Source organism: Onychostoma macrolepis, chromosome 10, assembly GCF_012432095.1.
Source record: "Onychostoma macrolepis isolate SWU-2019 chromosome 10, ASM1243209v1, whole genome shotgun sequence".
Taxonomy (NCBI): Eukaryota; Metazoa; Chordata; class Actinopteri; order Cypriniformes; family Cyprinidae; genus Onychostoma; species Onychostoma macrolepis.
The window spans coordinates 2,119,831-2,137,283 of record NC_081164.1 but is presented as its reverse complement, the minus strand read 5'-3'; the positions used below and the strand labels follow the sequence as shown (position 1 = coordinate 2,137,283).

Sequence of the window (17,453 nt, the reverse complement as noted above, 5' to 3'; positions counted from 1 at the left end):
TGAATGCATAAGTTCATGTTTTCATGTTAGGATATTTGGATAGCATTGCACAATAATGTCCAATTTATTAACATTAGTAAATGCCTTGGGTATCATTTTATGGACATATATTCTCCAAAATATCTACTTCTGTGTACAGCAGAAGAAAGAAACTCAGTCGCTCTTTATTTTAACGTTCAATTCTCGCCATTAGCAACCATTAACTACGGCTTTTAAACTCCTGATTTGCTGCTTATTAATAGTAAGGTAGGTGTTAAGTTTAGGTATTGGGTAGGATTATGGATGTAGAATAATTCCTGAAGTGTTCCCAGAAACTCAGAGGTTTAGAACAACATGAGGGCGAGTAAGTGATGACAGAACTGCATTTGTAGGAGAACTGTCCCTTTAATGTTAACTTTTAAACTTTTTTTTTCAGTAATTGACATTAACCGAATAAATGCTGTAAAATCACTGTTTCAGTAGTTAGATATTGTATTAACTCCTGTTGATGTATAAAGTGTTTTAGGTATTTGTGGCTTTTAGGCTCTCGGGGTCATGTGACCTTTGCCCTTTTGTTAAATATCTTACTGAAATGTGAGAACTGACCCCCTGACCTGCCAAGTGCATTGGATTCCATGCTTCACAGTCAGTCTTCAACTGAATTGTGTTGAAATACACACCTCTACATGACCTGTCATGATTTCTTCTATATAACACAAGTTAACTCATGGATTTTCCAAATTCAAAGTTTAATCGTCTTAAACATTGCTGGTGCTGACAGGACATGCAGCAAAGAACAGTCCAGTTTTGACTGTGAACAACACCAGTGTGACTCCCAAATGAACAATAGACTGAAAACAACATGGCTTCACAAAGTCATTATACACTTACAATTTTGAAACTGTATGTCAAGACTAAAATATAGTTTCTGAAGTGTAGTGTAAGATGACTGGAGAGACAGAGGCAGTGGTCACTATGTGGGTCATATATAAATGCATGGCTGTGGTTTGACGGTTTATCTATATGTAAACTAGGTTCTGCTCACTCAGATACTGTTAAGAGTACCTTTGTACATTTTGTAGGTGGATGAATAATATGTTATGATTCATTTCCTAAATACAATGGAAACAGCAAAGAAACATATGAAACAGCAAAATGAAAAAAAGAATTTGACACATTAATGTACAAAAACCTCCAGACACATACTCCAGGGCAAAGAAAGAAAAAAAAAAAATTAGCCAAACCAAAAATTAAAATTTTTTTGTGGACTTTTAACCATTTTAATTTCAAATCACTGGTCAGGAAATTATCAAGAACTGCACACAAACTGTAGATGAAGTAACTTAGGACAGAATCATCTTCCACTTGTGGTTTCTTTAACCCTCTGATGTTGTTCGGTCATTTCACTAAAAAAAAAACAAACAAAAAAACCTTTATGGCAGTCCCTATGTAAAAAAAAAACAAAAAAACTGTGGACTTGATTGCAAAAAGCTAAATGGTCTTTAAAAAAAATAGTCACACAGAGTTGTTTTGGTGTGTACAATCTACAAATCAGCCACAATGCAAAGGGTGACAAAACGTAAACAATTATGTCTGAAAACACGGCTCAGTAAATAATGAATGCACAGCACGGGTATATATTTATATGGCTACACTGGTATCTAATGATTTTCTTTTTTCCACCACAAGGTGAAACAAATCTGCCTCAATTCAATGGATTTTAAATAATTTTGCTCTATTATTTAACTTAAATACTATATTAATTGAAAAATTATTTAAAAATTTTTTTTACATTTTATACAGAAAATAGTCCGTAATTTAGATATGAATATTAATTAGTAACACGAATTACACTCAAAATGCAAAATGTTAAAAAGAAATATTGAAATGAAATATAGTATATTTATTTCACAAAAAGTCGGTTTTGACTGTGAGCAACACCAGTGTGACTCCCAAATGAACAATACCAGAGGGTTAGACGTTAATGTGGGTAAACTTACAGACGGCTTTTTACAGGAAGAACAGTCAGTGTTGTTCCTCTCAATGTTAATGGCTTCAAACAGTTCATGAGTAGTTGAAAAGTGTCTCCCAGTCTGTTTGAGTTTAATTTGAGAGCAAACATTCACTGTAGGGTTCAGATCTGGACTCTGACCTGGTCATTTCATGAGCCTGATGGACTTGGTCATCTTTGCCGTATTGGCAGTATAGTCTTGTTGAAAAAATAACATCTGATCGTTCCTCTTTAAGATAACAACTTTTTAATTGTGGGAAGAAAGCCATTCTGCAATATTCTCTGATACTCCAAAGCATTGAGTTTTCACAGAGATCAGCTCCTGTGCTAGATGCATTCATCATTATATTTCTCACCAGATCTCTGGTGCATCACCACACAACTCATGTTTTATCATGATTCATCATTCCACACGACTCGGCTCCGCTCTGAATCAAACGTCCCATATTCTGACAAAAACTTCATTCTGTCTTTGATGTTTTTCTGAGACGGCAGTGGGTTGCTTTTGCTTAAACTGTGCTTATTTCCTGACCAATAATTTGTGGTTAAGACAATTAAAAGCTTAGTGTTTCGTCATTTTGGGCTTGGCCTTTTTTCCCCCAGGTATGTAATGACATATTGCATTACTGTATGCAGCAATTTCTACTAATTTGCAAACAGTTTATCCCCAAGTCTCACTCTGAAGACAAACAAGACAAAACAAGTTTCTGAATAAATACGTGGTTTATGATACAGTAACGGAGGTTTGATCTATGTCTTTTTCAACGGCAGCTGGCTTATAAATAACATTTTGCTTGGAGTCTTTTTTAAACCTGTAGCGAAAAAGAGACAAAAGAGAAACATATTTAATCTTTTCTAAAAAGCGGAGAGTATTAAAGGTTTACAAACAAATACTGACTTAATTCAAATGAAGTGATGAATTAGAAATGGATATGAACGTACTTTGAGTACTTTTTCCTCTGTTGATATGTGTACACGGAGAAGACCAGCAACGTGACGGCAAACAGAACCCCAAAGATTATCGTCAGAATATGTCCTGTGGGGAAAAAACACGTTTATATTGTGTTCATATTACTGTCACACACAGAGAGCTTCAGTAAGGAAGGAATAACTTGAACATTTCAAAAGTTCATATAATGTCACATGCGTCCTGAAAGTTTTTTATATATTGTATGTGACCATTTCAGGCCTAAAAAGTAATTCAGCAATTTTATTTTTATTGTAACGTTTACTTTTCCTCCTGAAAATGAAACCATGTTAGCACTATGAAACAGATAACATCGACACAAGACGAAGTCCTCTGTTAAATAATAATAATAAACTGTTTTTATATCCTGCTGCAGAATTACAGTAAATGATACATTCTTACCGTTAGATTCCATTATATTGGTGTCTTGTGTTTCAGGTGGTAGAGTTTCACTGGCTACTGTAAAACAACACAAAATATACATACACTAATTCATATTGACTGTACAGTACAGATTGTTTCAACAGGAAATGCTGTAAAACAGCTCTACAGAAGACAAGGGTGTCATTATTCAGCTCAAGTTGATTTAATCCAGAGTTTGTGTCATTATCTGCTTCTATTCAGTTTGAATCCGAGTGTGTCGTGCAGTTAAACTGATAACTTGAAGGAATTGGCATTGTTTTAAATACGAAATATTAAACCAAGTGACATTTAGATGTTTGTTGGGTTCAAAAAATAAAACGGTAGATATGAAGCCACTTTATATCAAATGTCTTTAACTACTTACATACTTATTGTATATACGTTACATTGTACTGAAGATTTTTAAAGTACTTGCATGTCATTTCAAAATAATTACACAACTCGTACGCCAAACTACCCAATTAGCCTTGCTTAATCTGTTTATGTATTGTAATATGTTTGACTGTACCTCAGGGGATATTAATTCTCCTGCCAGACTGTTATTGAAAATAAGAACCTGTTCTTAATTGACTTGCCTGGTTAAATAAAGGTTAAATTATTGAACCTTTATAATAATAAAAGGATAAAGATACAGGAAAATAAAAACAACATTTTTTCCCCCAACCCCAAGTTATACAAACCAATACATAATTATAGAGTGTATGTCAATTATGTACAAAATTAACTTTGAATCAGAGTTTAGAAACCAAAAAATAAAAAATAAATAAAAACAATCTCCCATGTATTCAACACATCTGCCAAGATTTTTGTAGATCAATGTGTATGTACACAATAACTACAGTGCATCATATGCCTACATTATTTGATAATGTAACGTTTTTGTGTTTCTAGTAAAAAGATATTCAGACATTTTCATAAATATGATTTCAAACACAATCAGGTATAAAAGAGCTAAAAGGCCTAATATAGACTGTACATACTTCTTGAAGTGGATCCTGTGTGGAAAGATGCCAGCACTTTTCTCCCATGCAGAAGTTGTGGAGCTCTGAAGTTTTTGGACAAAAGCTTGTTGTGTTCAGTTTTCAGTGTGTCCTCCAAGGCTGCTAGCTAATACAAGAAAAACAAGACTGATTTAGATCAGCAAGTGCTATAAATGAAGTGATGCTCTCTCGTGAGAATAATCTGACCTGTCTCCTTGAGACTCTGATTGAGTCGTTGAACAAAGTCCAGCTGACCGTCTGAAAGCACGGAGGGGTTGTGAGGGACCCGTTGTACCTGTAAAACCTGTCCAGGCTGTCCGGCAGTAGATGGCGCACATTAAAGCCAGGAATCTCAGTGTCTGACTCTGAAAAAAAGACCATCAGATCAGGTTGGATGATAATCATCAGTGCTTTATGCTTGACGTTTACATTACATTTACATTTATTCTTTTAGCAGACGCTTTTATCCAAAGCCACTTACAATTGAGGACAATGGAAGCAATCAAAATCAACAAAAGAGCAATGTAACTTTTTTGTGTTTCTAGTAAAAAGATATTCAGACATTTTCATAAATGTGACCCTAGGCCACAAAAGCAGTCTTAAGTCGCTGGGGTATATTTGCAGCAATAGCCAACAATACATTGTATGGGTCAAAATTATCCATTTTTCTTTTATGGCAAAAATCATTAGGATATTAAGTAAAGATCATGTTCCATGAAGATATTTTGTAAATTTCCTACCATAAATATATCAAAATGTAATTTTGATTAGTAATATGCATTGCTAAGAACTTAATTTGGACAACTTTAAAGGCGATTTTCTAAATTTTGTGGTCCAGGGTCACAAATGTCGTTTTACATTTTCTTTGTTGACTGTTATTAGTTTCTCACCCTCTATGCTGATGTCTGTTAACACAGACAGGAATCTTCTCATAGTTGTCATTGTCATGAAGGCCAATCTGTTGAGGAAAAAGTCAAAAGGAAATACTAACAAATGTATTGCAAAGACTTTATTGGAAGTGATCAAACCTTACTGGAAAACTTTACTGCAGCCAGAAGGTTGCAGTTAAAAAACTTACACCTATGAATCCTCCCAACACTGCCAATCCATCGGCTTTACTAGCAGCCTCAGTGAGATTTGCGTATTTGGAGTTATAATGAACCACGTGGATCTGAGGAATGAGGAAATTGTGGTAGCATGTGTTTATGAAATGTCACACATTACACAATTTTTATAATCACTCATGTTCCAGAAAGTCTGGGCCAACAACATGATCTCTAGATGCTTGGCTGTACTCAGAGAGACCATTAAACCGTGCGTTTCCTTTCTCTCAGCTCACCTCAGCAGGGAAATGAACATGATCGATGGTGTGCTCTGAACCAGGGACCTCTGTAGTTCCCCAGTGGAAGTGAAGCTGGGCTGCGACATAAACATGATCGAATCCCCTCATGATACGCATGCTGCTCGGCAGACTCAGCTGCACTGACACAAGAACAGAAACAACATGCATTTCAGACGTCTTTTCATTTCTGAATGACCCATTCAAGTAAGGTAATGTAATTACATAATTTAATCCAGCAACAAAAACAAATGGTAAATAAAGTCCATAAACTGTATTTGTATTTTAAGCATTGTTTAGAGCTTTAAAACGGTTCATTTTTGGTCATTTTATCAGTTAAAGTATAAAACTGGCTTTCCTCATGCATTCATTTTTTTTTCTTTTTTCCAATCATTTACTCAATCATGTTTCATCCTTGTAGGAATGAGTGTTTTTCATCCAATTTATTAAGTCGTTGAATCATTGACTCAACTGATTCTTTCAAAAACCACATTCGTTAAAAAAATCTAAAAAATCACCGCTATTGCTCAAAGACACAATGATTGATTCTGTTTTGACTTAACTTTTAACAATTATTTTTGGTGAAGCAAAAATACACAAAATAGCTGGCAATATTCTGTCTAAAAGTTGAATTACTCAGTTTTACCTTCTTGTTTGTTGAAAAGCAACAGCATGAAAGAAGGTCATACTTTAGATTGGGGACCAATTCTCACTATTAACTTATGACCTTTGCCTCAAAAAACTCCTAATTAGCTGCTTATTAATGGTTAGTTGTTAAGTAGGTATGGGTCGAAATAAGGGATCTAAAAATATGGCATTAATGTGCTTGATAAGTACTGCCAATCTGCTAGTAATATGCATGCTAATAAGCAACTAGTTAATACTGAGAACTGGTCCTTAAATTAAAGTGTTACTTAAAGTATTAAAGTATGCTGTTTCATTATTTGATTATTTGATGTTCTGATGTGGAGTCATCTGATTCTGTGTAAGGGCCTGGACTCACATGTGTGACCGTTGTTGATGAGGGTAAGAGCGGGAGAGCCGGTGAGATCATACCCCTCCAGTTTAATGGGAGGTAGTTTGGGCTCATAGAAAACCTTATGAGTGTCTACGTTGATTGGAGACTGAGATGTTCCACTACAGTGTTCAAATGCAGATAACCACGCGTCCTGATCTGAACGAGACAAAGAAATCATTAACGTGCAACGGCCTTAACAATATCATTTTATTTAAAAGTTAACTCATGACATTTTTACGCAACAGGTTTTATTTGTATAGTGCCTTTCTAAAATCCAAGGCCATTTGTCAGAGCCTTATAATAAACATAAAAATCACTAGTAACAGATAAAGTAGAAACACTTTACATTAACAGTGCATGAGTAATCATTTACTAATGCATGTTAATTCATGTCAATGTACCTCAAAGTGTCAATTAATACATTAACAAACACGTAGTTAAAGTTGTGTGCCTTAAGTCATCATTAGTTATTATTAAACCAAATACTGGTTTAATAATAACTAATGATGACTTAAGGCAAGTACTAATCAACAACTAACCTTAACTACGACATGAGTCATAAAAAATGCATGATTATTTATTTACCATTATTATAAAGTGTTACCGATAAAGCTTCAGGACATTTTTGCATTGCATGAACTGCTAAGACTATTGGCAACTTTTTAACTTTGCTTTATTCTGAATGGCCATTTAGTTACTTTAGTTATAGTGAGCAGCAAGCAGTAAACTATTACTATTGCAAAGAACTTGCAAGTTCAACACCTCAGTTAAAATACTCACAATACAAATAAGAGAATGAAAAGCTTTGAGTCTTTGTGGTGTTCATGATGGAAACACTTATAAAGGCTTATATCGTGTTTCACAACATACTGATGTCATAGACACAATAAAGCAATAAACTCACGCAGATAAAAATATGTGCAAACTAAACTAATCTTTCTGTTTTTATATTTTGTTTTCAGTTGTATTTGTTTGAGAATATTTGTGAGATGATATGTATCTATAGTTTATATTAAAATCATTTCATTTTATTTATACATTTAATGTCTGATTACATTTTTAAAATTTTAGCTTTTGGTCCTTTAGCAGTTTTTGTGTGTATCATACCATCTTACCATGGTAACCCCAGTGGTGCTGATGAGAAGAACCTGTAAGAAATGGAAAGACATTGTGTCAGGGAAGAAAGGAATCGAAACTTGACTTTGGTTTGTACAAAACCAATCATAAAGGTCAATTTTAGAAATTGAGATTTATGAATAAATAAGCTTTCCATTGATGTATGGTTTGTTAGGATCGGACAATATTTGGCTGAGATACATCTATTTGAAAATCTGGAATCTGAGGGAGCAAAAATATCTAAATATTGAGAAAATCGCCTTTAAAGTTGTCCAAATGAAGTTCTTAGCAATGCATATTACTAATCAAAAATTAAGTTTGGATATATTTACGGTAGGAAATTTACAAAATATCTTTATGGAACATAATCTTCACTTAATATCCTAATGATTTTTGGCATAAAAGAAAAATCGATAATTTTGACCCATGCAATGTATTTGTTGGCTATTGCTACAAATATACCCCAGCGACTTAAGACTGATTTAGTGCTCCAGCACTGTATATATATCTCCTATTTGTCATTGTTGAAAATAGTTCATGGTGGTAAGGCCATTGCACACTAAAAAAAAAAAATGAGCTCACGTTGTGTCAATCATGTTTACACACTGCCTCTGAAACTTTCGTCCATCATAAAAAATTCGGATCAGGTTCGGTTTTCTACATTTTCGCATCCGTAGCAAGCATTTTGATAGGAAAGGATGGCGAATACAAAAACCCCCGAAAAATAAGAAAATTTCAGAGTCAGTGTGCAAGGACCTTTAGGGTCAACCCAACATGACTACACAAGTAATATAAACTTGTAATTATAAAACATTTAAAATACCACTAACAGTGCTAATATTACATATACATTTATTCATTTAGCAGATGTTTATATCCAAAGCGCCTTTCGAATGACAACAATACAAACAGAAGCAATAAATCTGAGGGAAGAAATCATACAGGCAGCACAACATATTAATAAAATAGTACAAGACTACAGCAGAGTCTATGTACAAAACACCTACGTACTGTAAATTCAGTCATTATACAGCTTGTAGACACCATACTAGACACCCTGCGTGTATTTATCAAATATGTAAAACATACATAAATGCTAAATTTCAACTTCCTTGATCAAACGGTTGCCGAGTTAAAGTGGTTAGAACTTGTTTTAATTAGAGATCATCAGAATCCCCATACATATGCTTAATATAAAGACTTTGTGTCATATAAATCAGTTATTTATCATGAGTCACATTTTGACTTATGTCTTAGAAATTATTTGATAAATTGAAATTCTGATAACTTTTCGTAAAATAAGGCTCCAAGTCTAACCAACTCCAACTTTGCTGCTTGGATCTCTAGTGAGGTGAACTTCAACAAACTTTTTAACGTATATATAATACCATAATAATAATATCAGATATTATTGTAATATACTAACATGCTGCTATAATGTTCTGTTACAGTTATGGGACAAACGCTTTTGGAGCAAACCAGGCACAGGTAGAGAACAGGTTTGGTCATTGTGAGACAGCAAGAACAGTATCTTTTCCTTATTCACACACATCAGCACACTCACACAATCCCTCCTTCATCGAGCTCTGTGAATGTGAGCATTATGTGCAGCAGTGCAGACTTACAACAGCGCTAATGCTAAACTCAACCTGCTTAAAACAGAACGATTCAAAGCTCAGGCCGCTCTGCAAGAAAAGGAAGAAGCTGCAGCAGTGCATGTAAAACTGCCCTAGTAAAAAAGTAATATATTTAAAAGACATTTATTTCATACTAAGTATAGTTCAAATCTATTAACATATTTACTGGCATATCGCTTAAGACTTACATAATTAATCTTTATTTGGAGTACTGAAGCTTGTGCACAATGCACATTTCTTAATATTAAGCCAAAAATGTGTTTTAATGTCACTATTAATGAGGGTTGTATAATCTTTGAATAAAATCTGCCTTTAAATGCAAGATATTTAAAGTGTACCTGAAGTATACTTGCAATAGTTCCACTTTAGCACAATCAAATATACTTCAGTGTATCTTTAGTTGTCCTTCAGCACTACTTCTGCACAATTAAAGTGCATTAAGCACAAAATTAGTTGTTCCAATTTAGCAGGCTTTAAGTATACCAGTTTAGTATATTAAAATTACAATTGCAGGATATTTTTATTTAATTATTTTATTAAATGTATTTGTAGAATAAATGTATTTCAAATACTTTTTAGTATATTTATTTTTCACTAGGGTTGCTTTTTTGGAAATCTGAGTTTGTATTTGTGATTTTTCATTTGTTACATTACATTAAAAGTTAATTACTCTTTCTGTTTTATACATTATTCCTACTGATGTCTTCATTCCTAACGCAGAGGTAAGACGGAGGAGATTTCATTCATGTGACTGGACATTCTTTCTCATGCTCAATTACACATACAGAGATTATCCAGCAGTTCAGAACAGTGAGCCACACCGAATTAGCCTCATTTGACACTTCTTGCAGTATTACGTAGGGTAAAACACAAAAATATCTAGCTTATTTTTGATTTCTGCAATTGATGAGGTTTTCTTCAGAATCAGGATGTGTGTGTGTGTGTGTTTATGGAAACCAGTGCATCATGTGAGCTGGAGATGCTGGTACACTCTGAGTGGCACGTAGACCAAACGCTCTCCAACCTCAGAAAACCACAAACAGCTCATGGGTACTGCCATCCAGGAATATTTGATCAACGTGTCACATTGACTCACAGCAGACATGTTACTCTCCTGGAGGTCATCTCTTCATTTCTGTAAATTCTGACTGTTTTTATGGAGGAATTTCATTTCATTTTTTGCACTATTCAAGTGATCCTGAAAGAAGGACTTTCCTCTTTGATATTTCTTTTTATTTTCACTCACACATTATCAGTAATATCTTGTTTTATGAGCTATTTCACAATAAGCCAATCAAACATTAACTTCTGCAACATACCATAGTAAATACACGCCTTGATCATCGGCAGGTTTAAAGATCTCCAGTTAATTAAATCACATCAGATCTTGTAAAGAAGATATTTTACAGCATATAACAGATTATATGCTCATGCTGCTGTTGAGCCGATAATTACTCATGTAGATTATATGGATATATAAATGGAATGCACATGTTGTGTTAAAATCAGAGAGCAGCACATATGGATGAAAGCCAGTAAGCACCCAAAGTCAACAGTCATAACTCTGCTGAAAGCAATCTTAATCGCACTTTCATAATTTACAGGTTTTTTTTTTTTTACTAAAGTTTTCATTTGTATGATCTTGTCTGTGTTGAATCTGTCTATGAATATTTGACTAACCTTTTCATTACTTAAATATAAAATATGCATGTTTTAGCACTTCCAATTTTTTAAACATTTGAATAAAGGCTGGAGAACAAGCAAGCTTGCTCTTAGATCAGCAGAGTTTTACACACAGTTTCGCTGATGGATGCTCTGATTTTACAGATCTGCTCACCTTTACCGTGTTGGGCATCCCTCTCACTGCTCTCATCTTCTTCAGCGGAGGATGAAGATGCTATGACTAGCACCTGGAGATGAAGGACGAGGAGTATATCCAGCAGCATGCTGACCTCCGCAGCACTAGAGTTTTCCACAGGTAACCTGGTGTTGTTAGGCTCTTGTTTCTCATTCACACACAGCATCTCAGCCTCTGCTTTAGTGACTCAGGGGGCCGGGCTTCACAGAACAAACCAATCACAATGCTCAAGCTGCTCAAGGTTCCAGGACATCTCTCTCTCTCTCTCTCTCTCTCCATTTCTTAGAGTTAGAGTGTAACGAAATCTCTCACTCTCTCATAAACTACATGCCTCCCTCCTTCCTTGATCAAAGTTCAGTAGGAATAAGCTACAAACTGAGTAGCTAATTCTGTTAAAGCAAACACTGTAAAAATCAAAAGTTGAGAAAACTTAAAATTTTAAGGCAACCAGCTTCAGATTTTTGAGTTTTCTCAACTTTTTGTTGTATAAACTGAAAACAACAAGATGAGAAAACTCAAAAATCTCCTGAAGCTGATTGAAGAAGTGACTCTTTTTCCATATTTAATGGTCTAAAATTTTAGTGTCTGAGTGTCACAAAGTAACATCCGAATGTATTATTTTTTCTTCTTCTACAATTAGTAATGTGCTTTTCTCAGTACTATTTTTTTCAAACTCTTTACACAGATGTCTTACAACATGCAGATAGCACCAAGTTTTTGTTTTGTTTGTTTGTTTGTCAAAGAAACCAGAATTCCTTTGCAAAACAAAAATGATTTGTCTTTTTGCATAGTGAAAGTCCAATATAAAAAAAATAAAATAAAAAAAGAAATGTCAATAAGACATTGCATTTTTGCAATAATCAATTTTAATAAACAATAGCTGAATATTTATCAAACTATTTCACTTGTGTTCATCTGGTGTAAAACCAGTGTCAAATAAACTATGTATGATCTGTTGTGGCGACCTTTAATGGGAGTCGAAAGAAGAAAAATGAAGAGAAAGAGAACATTTCACTGAATTTCACTTGCCCAAAGGAGTGCTTTAAAACCTTTTTTCTTGTTAAAATTAAAGAAATAATAGAAAGAATTTAGAATTATCCACCAGAGTTAAGTATATCATAGACAGATCTTGTTGAAAATTAAAAACACTAATAAGGTTGTGTTGTAATTGTAAGAGTTGAGTGGGGTTGGCAGTAAGTACAGTATATGGATGTCTAAAATTAAATGTTTTTATTAAAGAATGGCATTTCTTTAGCAGTATCTGTAAGGATATAAATCCAGTTTACTGTGACCAAGCCGTCATTCACATAGAGGTTCTTATCAGTCATCAGTTCAAAGATTTTCACCCTGTTAAAAGATCTAGTGGCCCCCAAAAGAGTGAGTAACGCCACGTTCATCTATTTGGTGAACAGAAAGGAGTGACTTTAAAATGCCCCGTCATCACACACACCCAGATCAGCTCTCGGAGTCTCTGCTAACGAGCCGATGAGTTGAATCAGGCGTGTTTGATTAGGACTAAGATTGGGAAACACTGCAATCCAAAAGCAAATAAAGGAGTCCAAATTTGTCATGACTCCATGCAGTCAATGTAATGCATCAGCATCACATACTCAAGCTCTAATGGTGCTGCTGCTGCATACACTTTCAAAGTGAACCAGAGAGAGAACAAGATACAAGTGACCTCAGTGCTTTTGGTGTTTACAATGTAAGTGGACTTAAAGGGGAACATTTTCTGTGCTCTTAGCACTGACAGGACTTCTATTCTCCCCAACCCTTCACTTTTTGAGAAAAGAAAAACTTTAATAATCTTATATGTTGAGGATATTTAATGCAATTCTCTCTCCAGATATCAACAGGTGCAGGAACAGTGTGAGTCATGTGAAAAGTGTGTTTTTACTAGTATCACTGGCAAGTCTCGAGGTACTTCTGCCATACGAAATGTTTTCACCTTCACATCAATCAAACCACAAAAGGACCCACGAATAAACTGTACATGGGTAATGTTCTGAGGTGGTCTTCATGTCCTCATCTGAGATGATTTGAGGTATTCACATACACATTATCAGAGAACGTTTGTAGTACTCATGAACTAAGAGTAAAAACTTCCTAAAATGAAGGATAATTGTTCAAAAATTCAAATCTGTGTAGCGTGTGGCAAGACGGAAATCAACATTTGAGATGATGTCGAACAAAAACAGGCTTCACTGAAGATTTTGCAACAAGGGGGAAAAAAGGAAAAACAAAAATGCTAATGAGAAGAGAATGTAAGGCTTAAGCAATTGGCCCAACAGAATTATCCAATGGTGGCTGAAGGTTTCTTGCATGTTCAGTCTTTTCAGTGCGCAAAGTTATTTCCTTTAAGTTCAATTCTAATCTGACTCGCCGGCCGATGTATGTGTACCCCACGATCACAAACTCTCCAGTCTGATCATTAGTCAGAAGTTATGACTAAATATTTAAGTCAAGTCAAGTCAAGTTGAGCTTTATTGTCATTCCGCTACATGTGGGGGCATACAGTGGAACGAAATGTCGTGCCTCACATGATCCCTGTGATCCCAGGAATTTAGTGCTGCTGACTCTCTCCACAGGCGAGCTGTCGATGGTCAGTGGGGGGTGATCACCGGAGTTCCTTCTGAAGTCCATCACAACCTCCTTTGTCTTATTCACATTGAGGGACAGGTTGTTAGTGCCACACCATTCAGCCAGCTGTGCCAATTCCTCTCTGTAGTGAGTTTCATCATTGTTGCTGATGAGACCTACCACTTTTGTGTCATCAGCGAACTTGATGATGTGGTTGGAGCTGGACTTGGCAGTGTAGTCGTGGGTCAGCAGCGTGAAGAGCAGCGGGCTGAGCACACAGCCTTGTGGGGCACCTGTGCTCAGTGTGGTAGTGCTCGAGGTGCTGTGGCCGACACGGACTGACTGGGGTCTTCCGGTTAGAAAGTCCAGAATCCAATTACAGAGGGAATTGTTAAGGCCCAGCAGGTTTAGTTTGTTGATGAGCTGTTGTGGGATTATTGTGTTGAATGCTGAGCTGAAGTCAATGAACAGCATTCTAACATAAGAGTCTTTGTTTTCTAGGTGGGTAAGAGTCAGGTGGAGGGTGGAGGAAATTGCATCGTCTGTAGAGCGGTTTGGACGGTATGCAAACTGGAGTGGATCGAGTGTGTTGGGGAGGCTGGTTTTGATGTTGTGCATGACTAACCTGTCAAAGCACTTCATTATGATTGGAGTCAGTGCTATGGGATGGTAGTCATTTAAACAGGACACAGGTGATTTCTTTGGTATGATTGTTGTGGATTTGAGACATGTGGGGACGACTGCCTGGCTCAGCAAAGTGTTGAAGATATCTGTTAGGACATCTGTCAGCTGTACAGCACAGTCTTTCAGTATACGGCCAGGTATGTTGTCGGGACCCGCAGCCTTGCGTGGGTTGATCCTAGATAGGGTCTTCCTTACGTCGGCTGGAGACAGACAGAGCGCCTGGTCGTTGGGAGGTGTGGGCAGTTTTTGTTCAGGTGTGTCATTCTGCATTTCAAACCGTGAATAAAAGTGGTTGAGTGTATCTGGGAGGGATGTGTCATCATCACAGGCCTGTGGCGGGGGCTTGTAGTCGGTGATGGTCTGAATGGCTTTCCACAGACTCCGTGTGTCTCTGCTGTCTGTGAAGTGATTGTTGATTTTTTGAGCATATGACCGTTTTCCATTTTTGATGCTGTGGGACAGATTGGCTCTTGCTGTTTTGAGGGCTGCTTTATCTCCTGATCTGAAAGCTTCATCTCTGGTCTTTAGCAGCCCGCGAACCTCTGCTGTCATCCATGGCTTCTGGTTGGCGCGTGTGGTGATGGTCTTGGTGACTGTCACATCATCAGTGCACTTTTGGATGTAAGCAGTCACTGTTTCAGTGTACTCCTGCAGGTCTGTGTGGTTCTTGTAGGTGGCCGCCTCTTTAAACATGTTCCAGTCTGTGTCCTGGAAGCAGTCCTGCAGTGCTGAGGTAGCATTTTCTGGCCATACCGTGATCTGCTTTAGAACCAGTTTGGCAAGTTTGAGAAGTGGTCTGTATGCTGGGATTAGCATAACAGAGATGTGGTCCGAGTACCCGAGGTGGGGGCGGGGTTCGGCTTTGTATGCATTCTTTTCTGTTGTGTTAACAAAGTCCAGTGTGTTATTTCCCCTTGTTGCAAAGTTCACATGTTGGTAGAACTTTGGCAAAACTGTCTTTAAGTTTGCGTGGTTGAAGTCATCGGCTATGATGAAAAAGCCGTCTGGGTTATTTGTTTGTTGTTCGCTGATGGCGCTGTACAGTTCACGAAGCGCGTCCTTAGCGTTTGCACACGGGGGAATGTAAACCGCGACAATAACAATGGCCGTGAACTCCCGCAGCAGATAGAACGGTCGACACTTCACAACCATAAACTCCACCAGTGATGAACAGTGTTTTGATACTAACGCAGCATTGTTACACCATTCTTTGTTGATATACACACACAAGCCACCCCCGAGAGTCTTACCAGACAGTGATGAATCTCTGTCCGCTCGGTAGCAGGTTAGCCCGTGTAGCTGAATGGCGGAGTCCGGGATGTTGTCGTTTAGCCATGTTTCAGTGAAAACAGACACACAACAATCCCTTGCCTCATGCTATGTAGTCCGACTGAGTTGAATTAAGTCCAGTTTGTTTTCCAGAGAGCGAACTTTTGAGAGCATGAGTGTTGGAAGAGCTCGTATACCTCCACGCTTACCGCGCTTCCGTCCTCTCTCACACCGCTTACGACGCCGCCTTGTGCGGGTAGCGTCAGTAGGCGAGGCCGCGGTCTCAAGGTCCGGCTCCAGCAGTAAACAAAGGCCTCGTAGCTTCTCAGTAGTCGCCGGCAAGAGTTTGTGTTTGTATGTGTTGTTGATATCCAAAAGGATTTGGCGATCATAGATGTATCCCGGAGTGATCTCCCGATGAATTAGTGGTAAATTGACATTGTTTGGAGACGAACAGACGACATTAAAAGACATAAAAGCACCGTCTTTGGGACCCGGAGAAGCCGCTGCATCTGACAGCGCCACCATCTTGGATTTATAGACCGCCTCATGCTTGTCATTCTTTAAATAGTGGCTCTGTTTAGCCCCCTACAGTTGTCAGACTTGTGTCCCCGTGTCCTGTCTTGTGTTTTGTGTTTCTCCCCATGTGCTCCCTCCATGTCCATATTTGGTTTTCCTGTTCCTGTCCTCGTTCAGTTCCAATTTTGTAATCATTAGTTCCAGGTGTATGTTCTGATTGTTTAAATAGTCATTTAATTTTGGATTTATTTTATTGGTTAAGATGCATCATGTGATTTAGGTCAGAGGTCATGGCAGTCATCTTAGATTTCACTTCACAGCATCAGCGATGCAGCAGTAGATTCCTCCCTGATAAAAGCTATATTTCTGTTATTTCATGCCAGAGGCCATCGTCTGTATGTTTAATTGTTTATTGAATTTCATCTATGTTAAAAAACAAGTATTTCATGCCATTTAGAAAGAAACGTTGTTCATTTGAATAAGAAGATTGTTGTTTTTCTTTCACGTGATAATGCTAGATTTGCTACTTTCTTTCCTAAAAATTACTTTTAGACATACTTTATACTTAATGTGTGTTTTGTGTTTGCACTATAGTTCCACAAAAAACGAAAACCTTTTCTTCAGCACTCATCCTGTTTAACTATCTGTCGAGGTGCAACCTACTTGCAGCAGTGGCAGAATAGTGAAAAGCCTTAAATGCAAGAACATTTTGTTACGTTCATGCAAAGGATTTTTGACGCCGGTCATGCAGAACCAGCTCCACCTGTAAAGGAAAATGATAAAGTGTGGTACTTGCCTATTTTCGCTGTCTATCACCCTCGTAAGCTGGGACAGATCAGAGTCGTTTTTGACTCTAGTGCCCAGTACAAAGGTCTTTCGCTGAATCAAGTGCTTCTCTCGGGACCCGACCTGAATAATTCCTTGCTGGGGATTTTGTTGCATTTTCGAAAAGAGATGGTAGCGGTTACCGCTGACATCGAGCAGATGTTCCATAGCTTTGTGGTGAGAGCAGATCATCGCAACTTTCTCCGCTTCTTATGGTTTGAGGACAATGACCCCTCTAAAGATGTCAA

General features: G+C 37.1%; 1 protein-coding gene across 1 annotated transcript; it reads right to left on the bottom strand.

The window, feature by feature from the left end:
• Positions 1-21: 21 nt before the first annotated feature.
• On the bottom strand, positions 22-11,437 carry ca9 (carbonic anhydrase IX). Its single transcript, XM_058790069.1, is given in 11 exon segments — positions 22-3,026; positions 3,360-3,416; positions 4,361-4,487; positions 4,568-4,725; positions 5,251-5,281; positions 5,283-5,318; positions 5,439-5,531; positions 5,700-5,842; positions 6,703-6,873; positions 7,833-7,865; positions 11,308-11,437. Coding segments are annotated over 11 exon segments (1,074 nt in total). The 5' UTR covers positions 11,417-11,437; the 3' UTR covers positions 22-2,910.
• Between the last annotated feature and the right edge of the window lie 6,016 nt (positions 11,438-17,453).